The sequence below is a fragment of the Myotis daubentonii genome, chromosome 6 (assembly GCF_963259705.1).
Source record: "Myotis daubentonii chromosome 6, mMyoDau2.1, whole genome shotgun sequence".
In the NCBI taxonomy this organism is placed as follows: domain Eukaryota; kingdom Metazoa; phylum Chordata; class Mammalia; order Chiroptera; family Vespertilionidae; genus Myotis; species Myotis daubentonii.
In genome coordinates this window covers 21202135-21229539 of record NC_081845.1, presented here as the reverse complement: position 1 = coordinate 21229539, position 27405 = coordinate 21202135, and the positions used below count along the sequence as shown (strand labels likewise).

At 41.3% G+C, this 27405-nt stretch overlaps 1 protein-coding gene and 1 pseudogene across 2 annotated transcripts; both read right to left on the bottom strand.

The window, feature by feature from the left end:
• On the bottom strand, positions 1–27405 carry ARG1 (arginase 1). Of its 2 annotated transcripts, none has more exons than XM_059700352.1 (9): positions 27321–27405; positions 13774–13889; positions 8419–8491; positions 5549–5723; positions 3816–3975; positions 2220–2314; positions 1795–1899; positions 1452–1588; positions 1–654 (listed from the first exon to the last, which is right to left on the bottom strand). In XM_059700352.1, exons 2-9 carry the CDS (start codon positions 13828–13830, stop codon positions 488–490), a joined length of 969 nt encoding a protein of 322 aa, XP_059556335.1. In that variant the 5' UTR covers positions 13831–13889; positions 27321–27405; the 3' UTR covers positions 1–487. The 2 variants fall into 2 exon arrangements, with proteins under 2 accessions (XP_059556335.1, XP_059556334.1); XM_059700351.1 differs by lacking the exon at positions 27321–27405 and adding an exon at positions 14204–14335.
• Positions 15788–17024, bottom strand: LOC132236888 (abl interactor 1-like; annotated as a pseudogene).

The window sequence follows — 27405 nt, the reverse complement described above, 5'->3', positions numbered from 1 at the left end:
AAGAAGACACTTTAACATTTCATATAATACTGGTTTGGTGGTGATGAACTCCTTTAGCTTTTTCTTGTCTGGGAAGCTCTTTATCTGTCCTTCGATTCTGATTGATAGCTTTGCTGGGTAGAGTAATCTTGGTTGTAGGTTCTTGCTTTCCATCACTTAGAATATTTCTTGCCACTATCTTCTGGGAGTGTGTTTATTTTTAATGCCAGCAAATTTCTATTTGGAAATTAATATGTACTTTCATTTCTAAGGATAAGTCTTTTGCCAAAATCGGAAATACAAGCTTTTTAAATTTACAAAAACTTGAATTTCCAAATCTTTCACACCAAGAGGGAATTGATGCAGTTTATACTAATTGTACTAATATTTCCTCAGGTAAAACATTTTCCTGAAACACAAAATCTATAAGAGGATAACCGTTAGCTTAAGTAAATTATTAGATTTGCTAAGTTATAAGCTGTGAGATTTTCACATAATGTTTCCACATTTACTTAGGTGGGTTAAGGTAGTCAATAGGCTTATGGTTACCCTCTCGAGCAACTCCAAAACAAGACAAGGTTATTGCTACTGCTGTGTTGACTGTTCGAGTTACTTCTTCTGGTGTCTTCCCCAGAGATGGATTCACTTCCATTATGTCTAATCCTGACAGTAGACCTACAACAACAAGTGGAAATAAAGTAATTGTTAAATAATTGACATTTTAAATTTAGTATCTCTGAAATGTTACTCAGGAGTGTAATGAGGGGGGTAACCAACTGAAACCACTTCGGTTACTGCATCATGCAATGGGCATTCTGGAAATGTCAACAGGGGCTTGATTTTCAGACCAGGAAGTATCTATAATAAAAAAGCGTAATATGCAAATTGACTGAACAGCTGAACAGCAGAATGACTATCCAGACAACCACGCTATGACACCCACTGGTGCCAGGTCAGCCAAGGCGGGTGCGATGCAGTTGGTCGGGGGCCCGGCCATTTCCCCATGATCACCCTGCAGAGGGAGGCCCAGGCCACCGGCCAGCGAGGCGATCAGTCAGGGGGCTCCACGATCGCCCTGCAGACTGACCGGCTGCAGCGTGTGGGCAGGGACTCCCTCTGCGGGTGCGATCATCGCAGAGCCCTGGCCAGGTGGGCAGGGCCTACCTCTTTGGGGTGATGCTCCATGATCGATTGCCCCAAAGAGGGAGGCCCAGGCTACCCGGCCAGCGGCGCTGCAGCAGGTAGCCTGGGCCTCCCTCTGCTGGGGCGATCCATCGGGGAGCCCTGGGCAGGTGGGCGGGGCCTACCTCTTTAGGGTAATCGATCGCAGGTCTCCCGGACTGTGAGAGGGCACAGGCTGGACTGAGGGATCTCCCACTCCCCAATGCAGGAATTTTGTGCACCAGGTCTTTAGTAAGTATATATTGGCCATGTGTACACTTGATTCTTTATTCACTCAGATTTATACGTACCTGTTTTGAAAATTTCTTCTGTAATGTAGAGACCTTCTCTGTAAGACAGACCCCCAATGACTGGTGTGCCAGTAGCTGGTGTGACAGATGGGTCCAATCCATCAACATCATAGCTCAAATGAATTGGCCTTTTCTTTCTTTTAAGAAGAAGGAAAGTAATTCAAGTTAAAGTTGGTGGCTTATTGTTTAGTAGATAAATATATTTCTTACTTTGCTCTGTAAAAAGGAACAACCTAGTGAAGTTCCATGATTTTACATAAAGGCTTTATTAATAACTTACATTGATTAGTACCAGTAGCTAGTTCGTTTAACAATATTTATGTTGCATACACAAGCGTCATACCTTCCTAGTAGATAACTGAGTGTTTCTTCCATCACCTTGCCAATTCCCAGCTTGTCCACTTCAGTCATTGAAAAGTATTTAATACCCAGAGTTTTCAAAAGGTAGCTATGAAAGAGGAGATAGTAAGATAACTTATAATTAACATGGAGGCTGACTCTATGCCCTCTCGTCTCCTTTTAAGAAAAGATCAATGTGCTAAGATACATAAAATATTTAAGTTCTGTGAACTCTATGTATATATCATCAATATATTTTTATCAGCAAGTCAATATAAGAATCATTTGAATATATACATATATGTGTATGTACAAACATATATATATATATTTGGTACTTAAAATAATTTTTTACCATAGGTTTGGTCCCTGCACCTAGCATGCAAAAGGACAAACATGAAGGTAAATTGCATCAAGGAATAAACTTACTGTTCCCCAGGGTCCACATCTCTCAGGCCAATATACACAATATCTTTGGCAGTTATGCAGGGTGTCACCCAGGAGAATCCTGGTACATCAGGGATCTAAAATTGCAATTTTCCATTTGGTTATGTATACTTCTCTTGAGCAAATCTTACATGGAAAGTTAAGTACACTTGTTGGCTATATCTTATATTTAGAACATACATTTTTAGGAATTGTTAAAAGATGATACAAAACAAACAAGAGAATGCCTGCCTCCCCTGGTGCTCCCCTTGATTACTTTGGCCCCACCCAGCCTCACCCTGTAGCCCAGACCTAACCCGAACCATTTGTGCACCATTTCCATTGGGCCCTGCTTTCCCAGAACTCTTCTGTAAGGAAGTCAGTGTACTTCCATTACTTTCATCCCTTCTTTGCTTCTCTTTCTTAATGAGGACTTAATCCAGAAGATGGCTTTGAAGGAGAATTTTTGCCCAACCCTTTGGTTGCTCTTTGAATGTTCTGGAGTTGAGCTTGGCTGTTTCCATATGCTAGCTGCACATATTGCAAGTGTATACACCTATCAGTTGGTTGTCACTTCAGAAAACGTTACTTCTGGGCATTAAACCTAACATTCCCAGGTATCATAAAGATACACTATGCTACAGGTACATTAATAAAAATTATTTTATTGACATACTACAGGTATATCAATAAAAATTATGAGCCACAATGTTAAATCTTAATATGGGATTTCCTCTTACATCTTTTAGAAAGTTTTTAGGGAGCAAGTAGGCAATTCTGCTTATGGTTTAGATATGTGCTCCTCACAGTAAAGATGTTAAATAAACCATTGTGAGCCGCATTTTAAGAATTCTGTTTTTGAAAAGGCCCTATGATGTGGAGGGGACACTTGGTAACAACGAAAGGCTGTGTGGCATGTAATAAAAAGAGGTTGGCACTAGGGGACCAGTTCTGGCTCTTGCCTGGTGTGTGATCTTAGGTGAGTTGGTTAATGTCTGAACCTCTGCTGACTTGCTTAGGATTTTTCTCTGCTCCACCTAAAAAGGGTAGTTTAAGAATCAAAAGGGAAGATACAAGGTCAGTTTGCAAACTATCAAGGAAGGGAAAGGTACCGAGCCTCACCACCTTGATCCTCCAACCCTTTTGCTTATCTGCTGCCAAGAAAAGAGTTTGAGATTATACCAAGAATAAGATGGCAGAGGGGTTCTTACTTCCCTCTACCTCCTGAACTTCTGCTAAAGATTATTATCCTATCTAATAAAAGAGTAATATGCAAATTAACAGTCACTCCACAACAAAGATGGCAGCGCCCATAGCGGCCAGGGCAGGATGCTGGCAGCGTCACCCCGGCAATGTGAGCCCAGCAGGCAAGTGAGGCCCGCAGGCAGCACCCAGCAGGGCCTGCTTGCCCATCGCCGTGGTGTGGAGCAGGCAGGCCCTGCAGAGAGCAGAGAACCATGGGGAGTGGGCCCAAGCCATCAGTAGGACATCTTGGATTGGAGAGGGTGCAGGTAGGGCTGAGGGGACCCCCCCCCCCCGTGCATCAATTTCGTGCACTGGGCCTCTAGTTTTGTAATAAAATGCCAACCAGTCTCTTACCTTTCCCTTTAGTTCCTTCAGGAGGAAAGACACAGGCTGTCCATGCAAGTTCCCACTTGAGGTTGTCTGTGGAGTGTTGATATCAGTGTGAGCGTCCACCCAAATGACACAGAGATCTGGGTGGATCCTGGCATGGCCAGAGATGCTCCCAATCGCCAAACTTTAGAGGAAAAAGTTTGTGTGAGCATCAGAGTTGCAATAGCCTTACATACATCATATTATTAACTCAATGCTCATGCTTGATTTTCCTTTAAATCAAAGCAGCTGATATTTCTCATAGTTTTAAATCAGAGATGCCAATTAAACAATTGTAACAGAGAAAGTAGACCTTACACTTAATAGTTACTAAGAAGTTATAGTTACACAGAGGTATCACTAAGTAATTTGTGATACTTTTCAAAACCACCTTCTAATAAAATTGTAAATTATAGTTTCACCAAAAACTAAATGTGTGAAAACACTACCACACAAGGAATTTCTTAGCATGAGACTATTCCACTTTCAGGGTTGAATCAGGCTTATTTTTTGCACTCTCATTTCTCCAGGTAAATACTTCATTCTCCCCAGTGAGTCATGGCAGAGCCCTTCCATTTTTCTTAAAACCCAATTGTTATACAATTGGAGAGCATGACTCAGAAGCCCTTACATCCACCTGAGTGAGCATATCCCAGGTGCTCACTCTATTCAAACAATCAGATCCTCTGCTTGAACTTCCTCCTCTCCTGCCACACCCTTAAGGGCCCACTCTTAGCCAGGTCCAGAACCCTCCAAGTTCACATCAAGCACTTCAAGCTCCAGAAAATGTGCCTGAATGGAACAGCTATGTAATATCTTACACAAAAGTTAAAAGATTAGGATTGGCCATACAGTGCCCTATTTTCCCACCTGTGAATGTTTTTGAGTACCATTCAGAGAATCGTGAACTTCTCGATTCTCAAAGTGGAAGCGATTGTGCCTCTCTCTCTAAAAAAATCAATAAACTAGTCTTTAAAGAATACAGAGGCTAATGCCCAGAAATTTTCTTTGCCACATTATTTGTAATTTTGAAAATTACTTGAATATTGGACAATATATATAATACTTCAATGAAAAATTATGCAACAGTAAAAATATGCTTATATATCATGAAGTAAAGATAAGGACATTTCAACTGTGGATTAGGAACAGCGGGATAACACACACACACACACACACACACACACACACACACACACGTAATTGTTAAAATCATGTCTGAGGGAAATTCTGGTTGAAATGGTTGTTAGGAGACTACAATTATCACTGGTTGTTGTTGGTTTTTTGTTTTTGTTTTTTACTTTTACATGTGTGTGTATTTCAAAAAACTTTATAATTATAACTCTTATAATGGAAAACACTTTTAAATGTTGACCTAAATGGGTTGTTCCTATTATCAGCAACCAAGCACAATAAGTTGACTGTAAATTTCCTCAGCACTTATTTATTTAGAAATGTAACCCTGTGCTGAATATTTTACTGAGATTCATTCACATTTAATGTATTTTCTGCTGTAATAAAGATAACTCAAGACTTCAAATAGAGCTAAGTGTGTTTCCAAAAGAAAGTAGTAACCAGTAATATTTTTTAAGCAGGAAACTTGATATAAACTATTGATCAGTGCTTTCCCTTCCGTATGTTCTCTCTTCGCATGTTTTTGGTTAAACCTTCTTCATGCCATTTGTGCCAATCTCACATAGCCCTTCATTAAATAGTACCTGTGGTCTCCACCCAGCACCACGCTGACCCTTCCATTTTTCTTGGCTTCTGCCACCACTCCAGCCAGCTGCTCATTCGCTTTTCCCACAGACCTTGGATTCTTCACAATTTGAAATGGACTGTCATTAGGGACATCAGCAAAGGGCAGGTCCCCATAATCTTTCACATCACACTCTATAGTTAAAATTAAAAGTCGCAAGTTACTAAATAAAGATCACAAAACAGTCTCTGCAGAATGATTTTAAATGTACAAAATAGGTCTATTTTCTAAAGTATAAGTGCAGAAAGACTCTGAACAGACTAAAAATTGTGAAGGTAGAAACCACATCTACTTTTGCCTGACATCATCTCACCTGGGCTCCCACCAGTGCCTGCTGTATGCTGGGTTCTCAGGAAATCCTTGAACCCACCAGTTAGGCTATAAGCACAGCAGGTTGACCTGGTTTGGATTTAATGGGTGATGTCATTGTCATTGTCTCTGTGCTTTTTACTTTTCTACAATAAGCCTGTATTGTATTTATAGTAAATAAATCATATTTAAAAAGAAGAAAATACACCATTATTTTGTTAACAATCCTCGATTTCAATCCAATCTGTCACCTGCTGAAGCAGTCCTGCTCCCTCTTCTGCCCATTGTACCTGCCTCACAGGGCTATTGTCAATTCAATAGGTGTATGTGATTACCATCAGTCCTAACACTTCAGCAAGCCAGGAAATAAAGACTTTATTATTATACTTTTCCAATAAGGTAACCCAAAGTTCCTAAGGACCTCGGCGTACTTCCTAAAAGGCCATGCATTATGCCTCAAGGTGCAGAGCTGCTTGTAAAACGGTGATCCGGGCTCAATTCTATGTTCTGAACTAAGCAGTCATTGTGTGTTGTATTCATTCGTGTCTGTATGTATCTGTGATTCAGTAATGCCTTCAAGAGATTTAACATGACATTAAATGTGGCCAAATTATGCTTGTTAACTGAAGGACTAGTCCACTTCATTTATCCAGACTTCCTGTTCTCTACTGGGGTCTCTCTCTCTTTTCTTAGATTTATGATGCATAATTCTTACTTACTAAAACGTATTCATTTTAAGTTTGCCAGTCAGTGAGTTTTAGAAATATCCACAGGCTTTTAACCACCAGCACAATCAAGACTTAGAAGACCTCCATACCCGTAAGTTCCCTCACGCCCCTGTGCAGCAAGAGTCAGTGCATCCCATGGGATGGATGTGCCCTTTTAGTTATTTACCAGTTGACAGGCATTCTGTTGTTCCCATATTCTGAATATTATAAACAATGCTGCTATATACCTTCAAGTACACACAAGGCCTTGTGAGAACATGTTTTCATCTCTTTTGGGTAAATACCTTGGAGTAGATTGGCTGGGTCAAAAGGTAAATGTGTGTTTATTTAAGAAATTGCCCATCTTTCCAAAGTGGCTCTGTGTGTCGTCATGCTTTCTCATCAGAAATATCTGAGGGTTCCAGTTGCTCCAGATCCTTTATCAGGGTTTTACATATAAAGATGACACTTACTTTAGCTGTATTTTTGCTTTGTTTTGTTTTGTTTTTTGTTGTTTTTGCTTTAGTTTTTTTTTTTAGCTGTACTTTTAAAATACAAAGTATTTTTCTTTTGCATGCTCACATTTGCAAATATGTATGTGTGTATAGTATGAGTAATCATACACACAGTATTATTACTGGGGCATTGTTTTGTTTATATTCTCCACGTTTATTAATAAAAGTGGTGTAACTTAATATTCCCTTATTATTTCTGATATTACAGTGAATTTCCATGGGCACATTCTCAGAGAGTTTAGGGCGCCTCTTAGAGAAAAGTAAGTAGCAGTTCTTGCAACAACCAAGGGAAGCGAACTGCTCCAGCTGGTTCAAGGACGTGCCTGGAGAGAAAGGCAGAAACTGGAAGGAAATAAAGCTTTGACTTAATAGCTCATTCTGATGTTTGTGGTAGGCATTTGTGGATGTAGCTAGCCGTTCTAATGTAATTATTCAACAGTGTGGAAAGATGGAATTGGCATAGCCCTCTGGGCCGTGGTCGGGCTGCTGAAAGCTCCCCAGGTATCACATCCCCAGAACAAACAACTCAGTCACCTGATACTGACTCAGAAGCCCCAGGACCATCCCATTCCCTTTCCTTTCTCAGGGCCCAGTTTTCAGAAGCTACAACAGAAGGATGGGATCTGAGGAAGCTCAGTTCACCGGCTCCAGGTGGCACAGGGTTTGGAAAAGCCTTGAGACTGAGCAACTACCCCGCTTTCCTCTTCTTCTTCCTCAGAGAGCTGGGAAGGCTGAGGGCCCCTTCGTCCTGCATAGGACTTCCCAATGCCCCTTCCCTTAGGGAACCATGCCCTAGGAGCCTGGTTCCCCACCTCACCCATTCGAGGAGCTCGCTTTCTAGTCCAAACTTAACCTACCTGGGGTCCACAGCTTCTCTGCTGCCTCAAACCCCCACCAAGGAAAGTGGAGACATCAACCCGAGACTCGGTGCTATTACTGTTTTATTTCCTCTCACAAACAGGGCTCCTCTTGCTAGTAGTGCACTTTCTGCTGCTGCCTCTTGCCTTCCATTTTCAATCCCCCCAACTTCCTTCTCACCCACCCAACCCAATTCTTACTCACACACATTCTCTTACACTGTAGTCTGGCTGGAAAGACAAAATATCTGAGTAAATAAGCACATTGATTGTGCATTCTTCCACACACTGTTCTCTGTGTAGGGTGCACACCTAAGGTTCTAGCCAGCGCTGAACTCTGGTACAGATGTCATTCCAGACACTCCCCGTGTTAGCAGGAGCCTGTGCATCCTTCAGAACAGGAAAGATTTCGGGCTGATCATCTTTCAACCTAAAAATTACCTTGTTCTTTAAGCTTCTCAAGCAGGCCCGCCTTTCTCAGCACTTTGGGGCCTTCTTCCACTCCTCCTCGCGGCTGAACAATTAAAAAAGAAAGGATTCAGCATCATCTTGGTCATCAGATGCACACAATAGGAAATTCATTATTTAATCAGTTGAGTAGTAGTAACATGATTTTCTTGATTTCCTACAGAGCCAGGCATTTATATTTAATTGTCACAGCAAGATGGATTGGATTACTCCTATGTCAGATATAAGGGTCTAGAATCAAAAAGGTTATCTAATGTTCCTTCCCTCACACAGCTAACCAGTGGCAGAGCCTTAGGGCCTTAGCCCAGCCCTTTGGATTCCAAAGTTTGCGTCTCCTCTTCCCATCACCCCATGCTACCGACTTAGTGAACATTTGTTTTGTGCAAAGCACTCTGATAAATGGAGACACTACAATGAAAAGCAGAGGGTTTTTGTCTTTGATTAACTCATAAACTAAGAGGGGATTTGGATTTTTAACATCAATTACAGCACTTGGAGATTTGCTTCAAAGTAGATACAAGATGTCATAACAACAAAAACAGGATACTCCTATCTCTGCCGGGGACAGAGAGTGTCAGGTGGAGCAGGTGACATTTCAGCGTAGTGTTGCAACACGAGTTCAGGATGATGGATGGGGTGCTGGAGGAACTTTGTAAACCAGAACAATAGCTTGAGTAAAGGCATTTATTCAATAATAATTATATATATGTATATATATGTGTGTGTGTGTGTGTGTATATATATATATATATATATACATATATATACATATATATATAATTATTAATTTCAGAGAGGAAGGGAAGGGAGAGGGAATCATCAATGATGAGAGAGAATCATTGATCAGCTTCCTCCTGCACGCCCTCTACCGGGGATCAAGCCCAAAATCTGGGCACCTGCCCTGACCAGGATTTGAATCATGACCTCTTGGTAACTGTGACCTCCTGGTTCATAGGTTAACACTCAACCACCAGCCACCCCAGCCAGGCCAGTAAAGGCATTATTTTGAAGGTAGCATGGGAGACAGCTATGTGCAGATCCTCACAATAGTAAGGTAGGGTTCTACGGGACAAAGCAGGCAACAGGGAAAATCACCTGGCAGTTGACTGAACCCACAAAGACCAACCTGGTATTTCAACTTTTGACCTGCTTAATAAACACAGTGAACAAGAACTCTAGCCTTGCTGTTTTTACATCCGGGAAGCCAGCCTCCTGGCAGATTAGTGACCCTAAAGAAACAGTTCTTTCATGTATCGCTCTGGTTCTAACTCCCAACAAGATTTTTACATATAAAGTTATTTCCTGTTGTCAGAGGAGAAGAGGTGCCAAAGACACATGTGTTGCCTCTAGGATTGGGCTGTGGCACCAAACCAAGCAAATATTCCTTCCCAATTAAAATTAGCAGGTGACTTGGCCTGGCTGCCAAGCAAATCCTTGATGTCAAATTTCCGTCCCGGGCGGCAAGGGACCCCATGTGCTCTGCCTGACACATTTTTCTCCTTTACTCCATTCAATTTTCGCCTGGCTCTCCCCAGTCCCACCACAATCAAGGAGATAACTTCTCCTTTAGGCCCCCATAGAGTGCTGCTTGGCTCAAATTTTGCCACTGTTTTTTGTGTTTGTTTTTATTTTTAGATTTTGGTCCAAGTTTCTTTATATCTACCTGCTGCACTGTATTTTGTAGTGTAGGGCTGACAGTAGATGCTCAAAAAATTATCAATTTGATAAAATTCCCTGGCATTTTCCCCCCTTTCCTTTAAAAACATTAGAACACATCTTATGGGCCCCTTAGTTGACACTATGTTTGCTCTAACACAGTTATTAAATTTTTCCAGAGTGACACTTGCTAGCATTCTTTTTTATTTGTTTGATTCAAATTGCTTCTCATGATTAGTCACATATTGATTTCAGAGTGGAATGGAGAGAGAGAGAGAGAGAGAGAGAGAGAGAGAGAGAGAGAGAGAGAGAGAGAGAGAGAGAGAGAGAGAGAGAGAGAGAAACATCAATGATGAGAGAGAATCATTGATTGGCTGCCTCCTGCATGCCCCCTACTGGGGATCAAGCCTGCAACCTGGGCATGTGCCCTGACCAGGAATCAAACCATGACCTCCTGACTCAACCACTGAGCCATGTTGGCCAGGCGATTAGTCCTTTCTTATTGCTTGGTTTACCTGCCCACATCGGGAATCACTCGTTAGCTCTACTGACTTTGAAGCTGAGTCTCAATTACTAACTGGCCACAAGGGTAAGATCCCTTGTGTATCTAAAGAGGCCTCGATGCAGGTCAGGAACACAGGTGCTGGGATTAAACAATCCTGTCTGGAATCACACACTCAAGGCTATGTGACCCTGAGCAGATTTCCAAACCTCTCTGAGCCTTAGTTAACTCAACTGTAAAATAAATATAAAACCTACCTCATTTTTTTTGCCACTACCTCCCTCCTATCTCCCACTGCCTTGCAAGAGGGTGAGGTAGGAGAGATTCCTTTCTCAGACTCAACCTTCTAGTCATTTGCTCTCTAAACCTCTCCCTTGCTTGTCTGTCAAACTTTTACTTCTTTTAGGCAAGGACAGATGCTGATATGCTGGCCATTTTTTTTCCCTCTACGCTATGGCTTAGTGTAGAAAAATATCTCTTTGTGTCCTTATTATCATAAGACAATAAGCTTCATTATCACTGGGCCATGTTTTAATGGAGGAAGGGCTGTAGTGAAAAAGAAAAAAGAATTAACTGAAGACAGAAAATGCATCAGGCTATATCCCCTAGAGGGGCTGTTATCATCAGCCTAAGGCTTTCTGCTGAGGTCCCAGGACCAGCACATGTTCACACTGATTCCTTCCTTCCTTTCCTCCTGTCTCCCTCCTTTCCTCCCTCCCTCCCTCCCTCCCTCCCTCCCTCCCTCCCTCCCTCCCTCCCTCCCTTCCTTCCTTCCTTCCTTCCTTCCTTCCTTCCTTCCTTCCTTCCTTCCTTTCTCTTGCTCCATTTCTTTTTTCAGTTATTTCAATTCTATCTTTGTTAGAACCTGCCCAAGAATAAGTGAGCATATTGTGAAGCTTGCAATGCAGCATTTAAAAGAGCAATTTGTGTGTCAGCAGCATGTTTCCGTATTCTGGGAAAGACCTTTGAAGGGTTTCCAGGGAAAGTGAATCTGTATTTACTGACAGTCCACATGCAATTTGGGTCTCTCACCTCTGACCTGTCCTGCTTGGTTTTGCAATAAGAAGCCAGAGTGCAAAGCAAGAGTTCAAAACTAGGAGGAGTGCCCTGGCCAGTTTGGTACTGTGGCTAGAGCGTGGGCCCGTGGACTGAAGGATCTCAGATTCAATTCCCGGTCAAGAGCACCCATACCTCGTCCCTGGCTTGGTCGGGGCACCGGTGGGAGGCAACCAATGTGTGTCTCCTCCTCTGCCTCCTCCTCCTCCCCCTGGCCTTCCACTCTTTCTAGAATCAATGGAAAAAATATCCTCACTCCTGGGTGAGGATTATAAACAAAAAAAGAACTAAGAGGAGTATAAAACACTACCCAGGTGGGCAAATAGTTCTAAGAAACCTGCAGGAAACTCCATTTAAAACAACAACAACAAAAAAAAACTTTAGGAGTTTCAATTCACACTTGTCTTATTTGCTTCCCCCCCAGCCCCGCTTTTAAGAACAGATACATGTTGAAGTCTAAGGTGTCTGCAATCTCATTATATTTACCAGAATGAGTGTGGCCAGGGCAGGAAAATAAAATACTTTATTTCAATGTTACTGGCATGTTTGGCAATCTGGGAGTTTCATAAGTCCGTTAGTCCTTTCAGCGTTACCAATTTACAGTCAAATTTTCTTTCTTTTTTCCTCCCTCAAAGAAAGATACACAAAGGATTTTACTTGGTCCCTGAACTAAGACTTGTATAGAATTATTAAGGCCCTTAAAAATAGGAATCATTCACAAAGATGCATAAAGCAATCATATGGAAGTTATCCAAATTAAAAGAACTCTGAAGTTGACACCAATCTATGACATTTTTCTAGGCATTCATTACATAGCTAAACAAATGTGTTTTCTTAAAAGTCTTTCTCTCTGTTTATATACACAGTAACACCAAAAACAGTGAGAACAGGTGTCGGAGCACGCAGTAGGATCTCTGGTGCTCCGAGTGTGTCTGAGTTCTGAGTCCCTATATTCTCCTCAATTCTCCTATCTGCCAGGGCTGGTTCCTGCTTGACCCCTGCCCTCGGTACTAATGGTTGGGAACTTAGTCCAAGTTCCTCCTTTATCCTCTGCTCACTAATAACAGGGGTTGGGGACGAGCCCCTCTGCCTGGGGCTGGACCTCCTAGGATGCCGGGTCTTAGATGGAGAAGCCATGAGAGGTTGTGGGTATAAAGAATGAGTCTTTATTGCTGAAGCCAGTGGCCATATAGCCATTAGACAAGAACATCCTTTACAGCAAAGTTCATACAGGCAGGCAGCTGGACACCGGCTGGTGAACATATATCTTTCCCATAAAGCAGCATCGGTCTCTGTACCCACAGCTATTATCTGAGCAGCCACACGCTGCCTCCTAGACTCACCGCCTCACACGGTATCAGTAGCTGAGCTCTCTGGCTCAGCAGCTTCTCCTATCTCTCCTGCCCAGCTGCTCTCTCTAGCAGACTTCTTCACACACTCCATCCTAGCTGCTCTCTCTCCATGCTCCAGCAGACTTTTCACTCCATCCTCAGACAACTCCAGCCAACTAACTTGGTCAGTAACTTACTTTTATTTTATACCATTTAGACAAAGGCTTCATGCCAACAGTGGCATCAGTAATATTGGCTACTGAAGGGCACAGTGTACCGTGTGTCCTTGCACCCACTCATGGTATCTTGGCATGATTAGGATTTCCAGGCTCAGAGTCCTTGAACATTCCGTCAGGGCACATGCCCAGAGCAGCCTTTGGTCATTCTGGTGTATTGGTAACAAGGTCTTTGTGCTCCCACCGGCCTTGACTATCCGGGGACCTGGCGTAGTTCCCACAACATGGAAATCTAAATAAGTAGCTAAAATGCAGAAATAATCCATTTCCATTCAAATAAAAATATTTCCTTTTTAAAAATATGAGGAAAAGGTGGTAAATTCAAATAAAATTGGCTGTGGCTGAGATTAGGGGCCACAAAAATAAGTGGGTTTGTGACCATAATTGTACAATGTTGCAAACCGATGAGACAACTTTAAACTATATACTATTTCAAGGCCAGGCTGTCTCAGGAAACTTAACTAACCAGAAAATCACACCTTGCTAAATGTAAAAGCCTGGAACTTTCCAATAATCCCAGCTATTCAAAGGAAGGCTGTTTACTCACCTGTCCCTTTGAGAAAGGAGCTCCGATGACCCCTATGGATTTTGGCTTAGAACTCATGCTCTGATGTTCCTGGTCACTGCACCCGCGGTCTCCAGCCAGTCACAACGTCTGCAACCCTCAATGACAGGAGACACATATTTTTTCCACTTATAATTGGGCTGAATTTGTTTATCTTATTCTAATAAGGAGGATTGGCTCCACCTACTGAACCAAAAATGACAGTCCAGGGGAAGTCCAGCAAGTTCGTAATTCAGGGAGATTATTCATGTCCCCAATTCACAGCCATTTGACAAGTCATCTGGGTTAATACCTTGTCTAATCACAATCTTTATTTCCTAATCATAATACTCGCTCTAATCCAATGAAGTCATCATTGTGACATAAACGGTGCCATGGCTCCAGCTGTACTAACTCAGGGAAGGGCACTTACTTCCTCCGGGGCTTTGAGTCCTTCCGTGTCAGAGAAGGGCTGGGACTGACAAGATGATCTCCTCACATCCCTTCAAGCCCTACAATCCTGAGTTCAAGTTTCACACACTGGGATTAATGGTTAATCAGTGAGACACATCCTACACCACAAGGGGAAGCATATGACTTCCTTTTCTGCTTATTACTAAAGGAAATCTTAATCGCCTCATTAATAACTCGGAGGTGTTGCCATACTGATTTTTAAATATGGTGTGTCTATACTAATAAAAGGGTAATATGCTAACTAGACCAGGTCGACTGACATCTTCCAGACGTCCAACTTCCTTCTGGACAAAGCCACGGTGGCGGGGACTGAGGCAGAGGTGGTTAGGGGCGATCAGGCCGGCAGGGGAGCAAGCAGTTCAGGGGCGATTAGGTTGGGGGGGAGCAAGCAGTTACAGGGCAAGATCAGGCTGGCTGGGGAGGGCAGTTAGGTGGTGATCAGGCAGGCAGGCAGAGTGGTTAGGTGCGATCAGGCAGGCGAGTGGTTAGGAGCCAGGGGTCCCGGATTGTGAGAGGGATGTCTGACTGCCGGCAGCTGGACATCCCCTGAGGGGTCCCAGATTGGAGAGGGTTCAGGTCAGGCTGAGGGACACCCTCACCCCCATACACGAATTTCGTGCACTGGTCCTCTAGTAGGAAAATAACAGTCTTTGGAATCATAATCAAGATATAGAAGTAAAAACAGCCAACAATGAGTTTTTATCATGTGCCAGATGCTGTTCTGTTTTATATTATCTCATTTAATCCTTGTACCAACACTATGTCAAGTCTCATCTTTTTTTTTAAGTTTCTGATTTTAATATTAGTCTGACATAGCATTAGTAACCATGCTGCACTGAAACATTAATGGTAAATCTGAATCATGATTTGTTAAATATTACCCCCCAGAATATTTAAAATGGTCATAAAGTTAACATTGTGTAAGTAAGTATATAAGCATAAACAGTTATGGACAGCCTCTTGTATAAATTGCTGTTTAGCAATACACAAACTGCCCAAAGATTTATGCTTACAAGGTAGATGTTCAATTATACCAATAAAACAGCATGTCCTGAAAATATGGGCACATTTTAAAAAAATTTTGTTAACCATTAATAGTCCCACAGTATGACTGAGTAATAATAAGAACCTACTTTAAAAGCAAAATATTTTCATCAGTATAGTGCATGATTGATTCAACATAGTTCCCAGGGAACAGACCAGTCACTGGATTGCAGACTCCTTCATACCAGCCATCATCATTCTTCTTTATTACATAAACTAGAAGCCTGTTGCACGAAGATTCGAGCAATAGGTCTTCCTTCTCCTGGCTGCTGGCACCGGTTTTCCTCTGGCACCCAGGACCCAGGCCTTTGGTCCAGCCACAGCGGAGAAACCAAGCCTCTTCATTCTTCAGTCTTCACTCTAGCCAGAGCCTTCAGTCTTCGCTCTACGCCTGTGTATGCAAATTAACCGCCATCTTTGTTGGGTTAATTTGCATAGTTGCTCTGACTGGCTGGTGGGCATAGTGGAGTGACACCAATTTGCATTAGTGTAGATGATTGCACCCTCATAAATGACAGCTCATCATCCTTGTCTTTTGTATAATCATATATTGCCACAACTTTCTCAATATAATTTTTAGGGGCCCACGCAGGATCCCCATCTGCATATGGGTCATTATAATGAACTAGTGCTGCCTCCTCATCTTTATAATCTACTGGAGGTGGTGGTGGCGGAGGTGGAGAGTCATCAAACATGGGAATGTTATCTGGTGGAAGTGGTGGTGGAGGAGTTTGACTATCAGCAATTGAATTCTGAGAATAAAGTGGACCTCCATTACCAGGGGGCTGAGCAGAAAATTGAGCAGTCACAGAGGGAGTTCGTCTGTATCCACCAAAAGATGTCAAGGAAGTGGTAGAGTTGTGTTAAGAAGTCTGCCTGGTCATTGTGCCACACTGGGAACCAGCAGCTGAGCCTGGGGCCGCTGATCCAATAGTGGGTGGTGAAAGTGTAGGCACGGCAATGGGAATGCCAATACGGCTGCTTCCACTGTTTTCTCGACTTCCACTTCCCTCACTACTTCCACTGTGTGTCCTCGGTCTCTGAGGTAAAGAAGCTGGCCAGCCTGGGCTATGCTGACCTCCAAGCCTAGCAGGACTGGTCATATAGTCATTAGGAACTGTTGGAGGTTTCACAGGTTCCAGGGTTTTGTAAGGCCTATTCCGTCCCATCGTTCCCCGGGCTGACATGGGAGGATTGGTGGTTTCTGAGTAGGAGAATTTATTCTCGACAGCGTGCCAGTTCTTACAGGCTGGTCATTTCCATGCTTCACACCATGGCCCACATCATCCAGAACTGTATAGTCAATACGTTTCCGAATATACCTTACAGGGTGCTCCATATTTGCAGGTGCTATTATTTTGTGAGTTCTTGATGTTTTCTTATTTGTTGTCAAAATACCAATCTCCCTTTGAGCCACTTTCTCTTTATGAATGTCCACCGTCTGTGAGATATGATTGATGGAGGACTCCATTCTCCGAAGCTGAGAGGCCTGGGTGTCCAGCAACTGAAGTACATTGTTGGCCAATGCATTTATTTGATAAGCAACACTAGCTAGGGATTGGGTTGTATAGGCTTTGGTCTCTTCTAAAGCTTTTCTCTTGTCTGTAGCCTGTATGTAGGTGTTCTCACAGTAGTCCGCCACCCGGGTCAGTTTCTGGTAACTCTCTATAAGTGCCCTCTTGCCAGACGGGATTTCCTCCTCCAGTAACATCTGCAACTCTGCCATTTTCCACTCCTCCACAGGCTGAAGGTCAGTGGAGACTCCCAGCACCTCGCAGCCCGGATACAAATCACTTACCTGCCCCCCCCCCCGACCCCCCTCAAGCCTCATCTTTGATGCCATTTTATTGATGAGGAAACTGAAGCCCAGAGAGGTTGCCAACTGTCACTCAGGTTGTAGAGCAAGAGCCATGATTCACTGTTAAGCATTGTGGATCCACCTAACCTCTGCGCTTTACAATGACGCACAAGCCAAGTGTCAGATCCTCGTGCCTGCCAGATCTGTGAGGGGAGTTCTTTATCGCCATGAAAATACGGATTTAGGAGAAATGCACCCCATGAATCCTTCCAACTTGAAAATGACATGATTGTAATTTAGAGGGGAAATTCACTTAGTAGAAACAAATTTCTTTCTTTTTTTTTTTCTGTTGGTAAGAGAGAACATTGGGGAGTATTTAAATTCCAGGAGGACAGAGTTTTGTCTGTTGTATTCCCAGAACCTAGAACAATGCTGATATGTGATAGGCACTCAATAAATATTTGTAGAATGTGTGAACAAGAAAACCAGTGTTTCACAGGTCCAGTTTAATAGGACTATTTTCCAAACAGGCTTCCTATCTTTCACTTGTAGACTCACTTGCATACTAGATAGTTACTTGTAGTATATTGTGTAGTATATAATAGTATATGTATTTTGTATAGCTAAATACTAACAACTTATGGGAGGGATTTGCAACCTTTTTCATTTCATGACACACATAAACTAATTAGTAAAATGTTGTGGCACATCAAAAAATATATTTTTGCCGATCTGACAAAAAAAAGCTATAATTTTGATTCATTCACACCAGACACCTATTGTTGTGCTGGCTGTTGTCATTTTTTTTTATTTGACAATCTAAGGAAAAATAGGTTAGTGCCCCTGACTAAGTAGTCAGGTATTGCATGTTTTAAATTATTTTTGTGGCACACTGGTTGAAAATTGCTGTCTTATGGTACTGATGTTGCAAAAATCTTTCCCAAGTGTCAGTAATCTGATAACTTTGTATATGTTATCACCCCAAATCCTTAACTTTTAAATAGGCAACTAAATAATTTTTCCTTCATGTTTTGTGTTCTGGAAATTTTGAATAAGTCCTCCCTACTCCAAAATCACAAATACACATTTCTATATTTTCTTCTATTTGCTTTAGAGTTTATCTTTCACATTTACTCCTTTAATCCACCTGCATACATCTTGGTATACTGTGAAAGTTTCCCAACTATACTTTTTCCTGTGTAGTCCCCTTATCAATTTCCTAAATGAAATCCATTGAACAGTTCATCCATTTTCTGTTATTGATTACAGTGGTATCTTCATCACATACCAAGTTCTCCTAAATACACAGATCTGTCACTGAACTCCTTCTTCAGTTCCATTGGCTTATTTACCTGTTGATGCACCAATTCCACATTGGTTTATTATCATGATTTTATGTATGTCTTATTATTCTTTGACAAGACTAACATTTTTGGTCTTATTTTTTAAAATTTGATTTATTCATGGGCCTTTATTCTAGAATAAGTTGTCATATTTTTTAAAATCCTGCTAGAATTTTTACTAAATGTATAGAATTTTTACTAAATGTATAGATTAATCAATAGATGTCTGCTATCTTTCACATTTCATTGTCTGCATTTTATTTTATTTTTTAAAATATTTTTATTGATTTCAAAGAGCAAAGGAGAGGGAGAATGAGATAGAAACATCAATACATCAATGATGAGAGAGAATCATTGATCAGCTGCCTCCTGCACGATCGCCAAGCCCGCAACCCAGGCATGTACCCTGACCAGGAATCAAGCCATGACCTCCTGGTCCATAGGTCGAGTCTCATCGCCTGCATTTTAAAAACTCTAGCATCTGAAAGTTCCTCTTATATCAAGCTGAGATTGCCTTCCCTGTTATTTGATCCATTGACCACAACCCTTCAATCCAAGTAAAACATGCTGTCTCAGATTTCTTGGGTCCTCTATTGTTTAGCTTGAATATCCCCAGACACCGCATCAGTTTCTTGTATTACATGATTGATACTTTCCTTCAGGTTACCAACTCAATCACTCTCTTCAAAACATTTTCTGGTTTCCTATGCCCTGTGTGTCCCATCCAGAATTAAGTGCATATGTCCAGGTGTAGAAGAAGTCATCTGGCCCATCAAAGCAAATTTGGTAATGCCTGACTTTTTCGGGACACTGATAAAAAGTGAACAGGTCAACACTTATGTAATAGCTCCTTGGCATTCCACGGGATACCTCAATCCAGATTGGCATAAACCCATTAATTAATCATCACCCTAGCCGGGTTGGATCAGTGGAAGAGCCTCAGCCTGTGGACCAAAGGGTCCCAGGTTCTTTCCGGTCAAGGGCACTGTACCTCAGTTGTAGGCTCCTCCCTGGCCCAGACTCTCGTTGGGGTGTGTGCAGGAGGCAACCAATCATTGTGCTTCTCTCACATCAATATTTCTCTTTGTCTTTCCCTCTCTTTTCCACTCTCTGAAAATCAATGGAAAAATATCTTTGGGTGATGATTTAAAAAAAATGTAATCATCAGTCCATAGATACAGTTGTTCACTCTGTTCCCAAGTCAACCACTCCATCTTGTCCATAAGGACATCATAAGGAAAATTACCAGGTGTGTCAATAAATTACTGCTACACTTTGCTACCTTTTGTCAACTACCAGTCTGACTTTCCTGTCAAAGGTGATGAGTTGATCCTGACAGAACCTGTTCTTAGTAAACTCTTGCTGACTTCTAGGGATCCCTACTTCCTTTTTGTTGTAAACATAAACCCTTTTCAATCTCCAAAGCTGTCATTTCAGGACTCCCAAAGTAAGAAGAGATGACCTTACTTATGTCATTCTATCACAGCTCAATCTTTTTATTTATTTTAGAGTATATATATTGAGTTTTAAAAACCCTTCTTTTAACAATAAAAAATTCTTAACCAATCTCTCTTTCTCTCTTTCCTCCCGCCCTCCCTATCTGGCATTTCCTGAGGATGGAACCACATCTTATTTAACTGAGATCCAAAGCCACTAGAATAAGAATTGGCACATAGGACCTTAGATCAGTTTCCTAGGGCTACCATAATAGAATACCACAAACTGGATAATGTAAAAGAGCAGAAATCATATTTCTGGAGGCTAGAAGTCTGAAACCAAAGTGTTGCAGAGCCCTGCTTCTTAAACATACAGGGAAATTCTCCCTTGCCTTTTCTTAGCTTCTGGTGGTGTCTCTGCCTTATAAAGGCATCACTCTAATCCTCTGTCTTCACATGACTTTCTCCTTGTGTTTCTTTGTTTACACGCCATCTTCTTATAAGGGCACAAGTCATATTAGGTTAAGGGCGCATTTACTCTAGTGTGACCTCATCTTAACCAATATATCTGCAATGACACTATTTCCGCATACGGCCACATCTGAGGCACTGGAGATTATACTTTAATGTATCTTTTGGGGGAACATAAAATAGCTGCCAACAGCCCTCAATGAAGGTTTTTGAAATAATAAAGAATGAATAATAATGAGAGGAACAAAAAAATAATGGCATAGCTCTTACTCTCTACCTCTTTCTAAGGCTCCAACGCTTGGCCTTTTTCTTTTCTTTTTTTTTTATCGGCCAGCTAACATGCAAGAAGCCCAGGATTCTTAGCACTTTTACATAAGACTGGAAAATACTCAAAATCCAAATGACTAAATCTTTAATGACATGCTTCCAGGGAACCATTTCGTTTGGTGCACCGGCAAGACTCTAAACCCAATACAGTAATGATGGGCCTGCTCCTGGGACACCTGAGTTTATGAAAATGTTCAAACTGAATGATCCCTGGTAAGTGACCTAGTTATATCTCTGGGCAGAAGCTCTCCTAACCCTGTGAGGCATGCTAGAAGCCTAAGCAGAGAGGGTGGCCACGACAGAAGGTTCCCTCTGAGTGTCTGGCTCATGTCACCTCATGACTATATCTCATAGCCTCCTCCTCTTTCTTTGCCTTCCTCTCTCTTTACCCAGCCAAACCCCCGGGAGTGTGGAGCCTATAGAAAACAAAATGTGGCCTGGCCGATGTGACTCAGTGGTTGAACGTGGACCTATGAACCAGGAGATCACAGTTCGATTCCCGGTCAGGGCACATGCCCGGATTGCAGGCTTCATCTCCAGGGGGGGTATGCAGGAGGCAGTCGATCAATGATTCTCTCTCATCATTGATGTTTCTATCTCTCTCTCCCTCTCCCTTCTTCTCTGAAATCAATAAACATATATTAAAAACAAAAAAAGGAAATAAAATGTGGACGAGCAATGCCCCTGATCTCTGTATGAGCATAGGGAGCTCAAGGAGCACTGTGCCAGGTGACAGAGAGCAACTCAAAATGGGGAGCTCCACCACTTTGGTGCATTGAGGTCTCCAGAGACATAATGCTCAATGGGTCCCTGAACTGCAGGCTTGTTGGGGGAAGATATTTACATCTTTTGGAAGTTACAGGCTCCCAAAGACAGTCAATAGTGAAAAAGGGGAAGGTATAGGTCACAAGAAAATAAAATCCCTAAGATCATGAGTACCTATGGTGACCTCTGGGTGCCACCTAGAAATAGTGTGGGGCTTAATGCCCTGAACAAAGATTGGAACCCAAGAACTGTGCATGCCCATTGGGATCTAGATTTACTCAAAGGCATATGCGGCCTGGCACATAAGTGACAGGCATATGAAATAACTGTAGCCTCTGAGGCAGAGGGGCTTACACACATCACACAGCTAACTGACCCTGAAGCTGAGACTGAAATGCACATTTCTCGGGTCCCTCTAATGCTATTCCCACTTCGTGGCACCCCTCTTCACCTGCAAGACTCCGTCATTCTTGCAAATGAGACAGTCAACCTTTAGCTTATGAAAGACAAGAGGGATCTTCAGAGTCTTTCAGAAATGTAAACTGGTGAGTGACGAGTGCACCCTACACTTAAAAATTTGACGAAGTAGCTGCACAAAATTCATCATGTCCTCTCCCCAAACCCAGAAAGTCAAACCAAGTTGGTTACTTTATGTTTCAGTATTACTTTCTTTTGATTTGTTTTATTTATGGTGGATGCCCTCAAAGTCTAACTTTTCTGGAAAATTAAATTAAAAGGGAAATTTTATTATTTCCTGAGTTTTAGTGTGTCCATGTATTAACTGACACTGGATATCATGTCTTATAATTATTAAGGGAAACCAGAAGTCTCTTAATTTAAGAGATGATATAGTTTTGGTTTTTTAAAAAATAAATATATTGGTTCATGCTCTGGGAACTAATTTATTTAAGTTTCCATTGAGGCTTTTCCTGAGGAAAGTGGGTTTTGTCTAGTAGTTTTTAAGATTTTTCTCTTTGACCTTGGTTTTTGGTAATTTTGGTGTGCTGTATCTAACTGTGGAGTTCTATATATCTTTCTTGGATTTGTTAGGCTTCTTGAATTTGTGGATGAGTGTTGTTTATCAATTTTTAAAATTACTAGCCATTTTTATATGTTTGTGCCTCATATTCTGTGCCTCATATTCTTCCTTCTCTTCTGGGATTAAAGTTAAAAGTATGTTAGGCCTTCTACCTCCATTCTCTTATCACTTCTCTTTGTCTTTCCATGTTGCATTCTGAAGAATATCTTCTGACCTATTTTCTGGTTCAATCATTCTTTCTTTAGCTTAATCATCTGGTCAATGAATTCTCAGTACTAATTATTATATTATTAATTTGGGGGGTATGGTTTCCTTCTCCCTATAGTTACACCTAAGTTTTTCTTTTATCTCATTATTTATTTATTTTTAAAATATATTTTTATTGATTTCAGAAAGGAAGGAAGGGAGAGAGAGAGAGAGAAAGAGAGAGAGAGAGAGAGAGAGAAACATCAATGATGAGAGAGAACCATTGATTTGCTGCCTCCTGCATGTCCCCTACTGGGGATCGAGCCTATAACCCAGGCATGTGCCCTTGCCTGGAATAGAACCCAGGATCTTTCAGTCTGCAGGCCAATGCTTTATCCACTGAGCCAAACCAGCTAGGGCAGTCATCACTACTTTTAAATGAGTTAAGGGAGGTTTCTTAGTTAGGTGGATATAGACATTGTTATTTTCTCAGATTTGGAAATAACCATTGCTTTCCATTCCCACTGAGATCTAACTTGTGAGCCTAGTGCCTCCAGAGTTGCAAAATTTTTGCCAACAAAGCATTTGGAAGCAGAACTATGAGTGGTATTTACTGTGTAATGTCCATGGACTACATTGCCAAACTTTGTTACAGGGAAACACCCAGGCAGGTCTGTGCTACTGGGAGGAGCATCTACTGTTTTCAAGGCAAGTTCAAGGTCGGATGCTTTCTTTTCTATATTGACAGAAAAGAGTCACAGCCTCACTAAAACACATGTACTTGTACTGTTAGTTGAACTCATAATGCTATTATAAGCAAGCAAAACTATTCGTCTAGAGAAGGCTTGGAGAAAATTATGCTTAAAATTATTAAGACCAACCTGTGGGGTTTTTGTTTGTTTGTTTGTGTGTTTGTTTTTATAAAATAGAAATACTTTCATGAAAACTTTATATCCAAACATGAATATCTCTAATGATACTGATGGGGGATGCTTATCATGTCAATGAGGCAACTTTTAGTTACTCACTGGATAATTTATCAGATTCCTTAAAATTTTTACTTTTCTTCCTGCTGATAGACCAAAATACTGTTTTTACTTAAAAATGAATATGTGTCCATTGCAAAAAAATTTCAAGAATACAATGAGCCCTCGCCAGTTTGGCTGTGGGTAGAGCGTTAGCCCTTGGACTGAAGGAGCCCAGGTTCAATTCCAGTCAAGGGCATGTATCTCAGTTGCAGGCTCAATCCCCAGCTGTGGTTGGGGCTTGTGCAGGAGGCAACCAAATGATGTATCTCTCTCCCTCTTCCTTCCACTCTCTCTAAAAAATCAATGGAAAAATGTCCTTGGGTGAGGATTAACAAAAAAAGAATAAAATGAACATTACCTACAGCCCTACCCCCATATGTAAATACTGCTAATATTCACCTATATTACTTTCTAATATTTTTTATATTTATATGTTTTGTTCATTGGGGACAATTTTCTATCTTGTTTTTTTCTCTTAGAATTATTTTCTGAACACTTCCCATATTAATGAAAATCTTTGAAGACTGCTTCTAAAGAGATATCAACATTCTATCAAATGATTGTACAATAATTTACTTGAATGATGAATATTTACATTGTTTCCCTCTTCACTATTAGAAATACTGTATTAGACTTTAACAGTTATTTTAACATCTGATTTTCCATTAATAATGTGCAAATGAATGACAGTGGCATTAGATATAATGTGTGCTGAATTTAAGCATCTCTCTTCTTACCTATACCTGATCAAATAAATATTTTATAGGTTAAACAACTTTAATTTTCTAAAAAGGTTCATTGATGTAAAAATCAAAGCTCATTTGTGGATGGAGAAAGTGGTAATCCTAACAAGCATAATCTCTCTTTCTTGAAAATTTGGCACTTCCAGGTCAAACTAGGCCTAAACATTTGGGACCATGGTTGTGGTGAGAAAACAAGCAACATGGACCAAAGTTATTTTTATCATTTTTGCTTTAAACTTTCCTTTTTCCTTAAGTTGGTATTTGTTTGTTTGTTTTGTTAATCCTCACCCAAGGATATTTTATCCATTGATTTTTCAGAGAGAGTGGAAGAGTGGGGAGGGGGAGAGAGAAAGAGAGAGAGAGAGGAGAGAGAAAAAAAAAATGAATGTGAGACAGACATATCAATTGGTTGCCTCCTGCATGTGCCCCAACCAGGGCTGGGCTGGGCTGGGCGGGAGGGGAGAGGGTGGGATTGAACCCACTATCCAGGTATGTGCCCTTAACCAGGAATTGAACTTGAGACCCTTAGGTGCACGGGCCAACAATGCTCTAACCACCAAGTCACATTAGCCAGGGCTAAGCTGGTATGTATATATTTTAAATATATTTTTATTGATTTCAGAGAGGAGGGAGAGAGAGAGATAGAAACATCAATGATGAAAATCATTGATCGGCTGCCTCCTGCACACCTACTGATGATCAAGCCCGCAGACCGGGCATGTGCCCTTGACCGGAATTGAACCTGGGACCCTTCAATCCGCAGGCTGACGCTCTATCCACTGAGCCAAACCAGCTAGGGCTTTGTTATTTTTAAGTTATATATTTAATTATTAAATTAAAATCTCTCAATTGGGCAAGGCAGTGACGTTAGTGACTCCATGCAGAAATTCCAGAGGACAGTGACTTGCAAATATTACCTCTCATGTGAGTCAAAAGCCTACATACTCTTCAAAACAAAGATTTCTCCATTGCTTATGAAATAGCTGTCTTAACAGAAACTGTTAGCAGAGCAGCTGATCAGTAACAAAAATTGATCTATTTGTCACTAAGGAAAGCAATTGGAAGTTGAAAGCCTCCACCCCAAGGGTGGATTTCCCACCCTCTAGTTTCACGTTCAGAGGTTGTATCTCATCTTTTCTATGAAAACAATCATAAAAGAGAAATTAGCATGTATTCCTTAACTGGAGAACAGGATGGGGGGCTCCTGCTCTTGAACAGCAAGTCAGTGGGGAGGGGGGGCATTGGAACATAGCCTGCAGAGGGCCCTCGAGAACAAAGCAGGCTGCCTGGTCATACTGCTCACCGTTAGAGCTCCCAGCCTGGTGCCACCATACCTCCTGGGAGCCATAGGTACATCGGTGTGGCCAACAAACTTCCTTCCTTTTGGGACTATACATGTTTATTAGGGTCCAGAAAACACATTTCCAGTATTTAAACCAGAGACTCAACTATGCCTGCCTAGGAGAATTTCCCTAGAGAGGGTTAAACACAATGATTGGCCCCCTACACAAAACAGCTAAATCAGACCATCTAGGGGGCAGGGTTTGATTATGGCATATTTTGGTTTAGGCCACTGGGTCTCAAACTTTGACGTGCATCAGAATCACCTGGAGGGCTTGGCAAACACAGATTGCTACCCCACTTCTAACAATGCTTTTGCGTAGTCTAGGTGCTCTAAAAATATTTGCTGAATAAATAGTGCCAAGTTTTCATTTGAAAAGAATAAACTTCTAGAATAAGCTTGAATAATGGGTGTCCATGGATGTGTTTGAGTCTATGAGCTCCTGAAATTGTCTGCAATATTTCATGAGCATAGGCCTATGTGCATGAAAGGGACAGCTCCTCAAGTAGTTCTTTCTTCCTTCCTTCCTTCCTTCCTTCCTTCCTTCCTTCCTTCCTTCCTTCCTTCCTTCCTTCCTTCCTTTCTTTCTTCCTTCCTTCCTTCCTTCCTTCCTTCCTTCCTTCCTTTCTTTCTTTCTTTCTTTCTTTCTTTCTTTCTTTCTTTCTTTCTTTCTTTCTTTCTTTCTTTCTTCCTTTCTTTCTTCCTTTCTTCTTCTTTTCTTAGCTCCTCACTTTCATCAGATTCTTAACAGAAGTGGGCGCGGCGGGGGGGGGGGGGGGGGGAGATTTATGACCTAGAAATGTTACAAGCCACTCTTATGGGAATAAATGTTATTTTCCTTTAGGCGTTTGTTTTCATCAATGAAGTGTGTGTGTGTGGGGGGGGGGGGTTAAAAGTAGACTTTTGTTTTCCAAAAAAATAAATTTCAGTATTGGCAAGCCTAAAAAGCATTTTATCTTGTTAAAAATAATAAACCAGACACCAAAGACACTAGCCTACCATCTAAGAGCCTTTTTGCAAGTGAAGGCCCATATTTTGAGGAATGCACCTATGTTTGCTTTACTTTGAACAAAATTTATTGCAGTTTGAAAAATAAAGATTAAGACTGTTCTCTCCAGGGCAGGGAGTTTGTCTTATAATCTTCATCCCCTTAGGGCCTGCTGGGGAGAGGCACACAGTATTTGGTTGAAAGTAGAATGATATTAATAATATACATTACTCAACTCTGAAGAGCATATAAGAAATGTTAATAAAATATCAGCTTAATGTGCACCGCAGTTGTGAGTTGGTAAACTTTTATTTTTTTCAAATATATGGGTTTTTTTCCCCTCCTTCCATCCAATTCCTGCCCTTCAAGACTCAAAGATTCACCTTCTCCAAGAGAATTCCTAAAAGCCTTCCCCTTTGACAAGAATATAACAATTATTTTTTAAAATATTAGGTTTTATTTTTATAATATTTGGCTCATAAACTAATACTTTTTTCTATTATTGTGTTGGATACATACAGTATTATTAAACTGTTATATTATAGGAAATAAAATATTATACTTACAGTTAAGAACAGAGTTGTGATTCTAAGGAGAAAAGCCCAGCCAATGGCTATCAACTCAATGCTCTATTCCCCAGAGGGTCCAGTG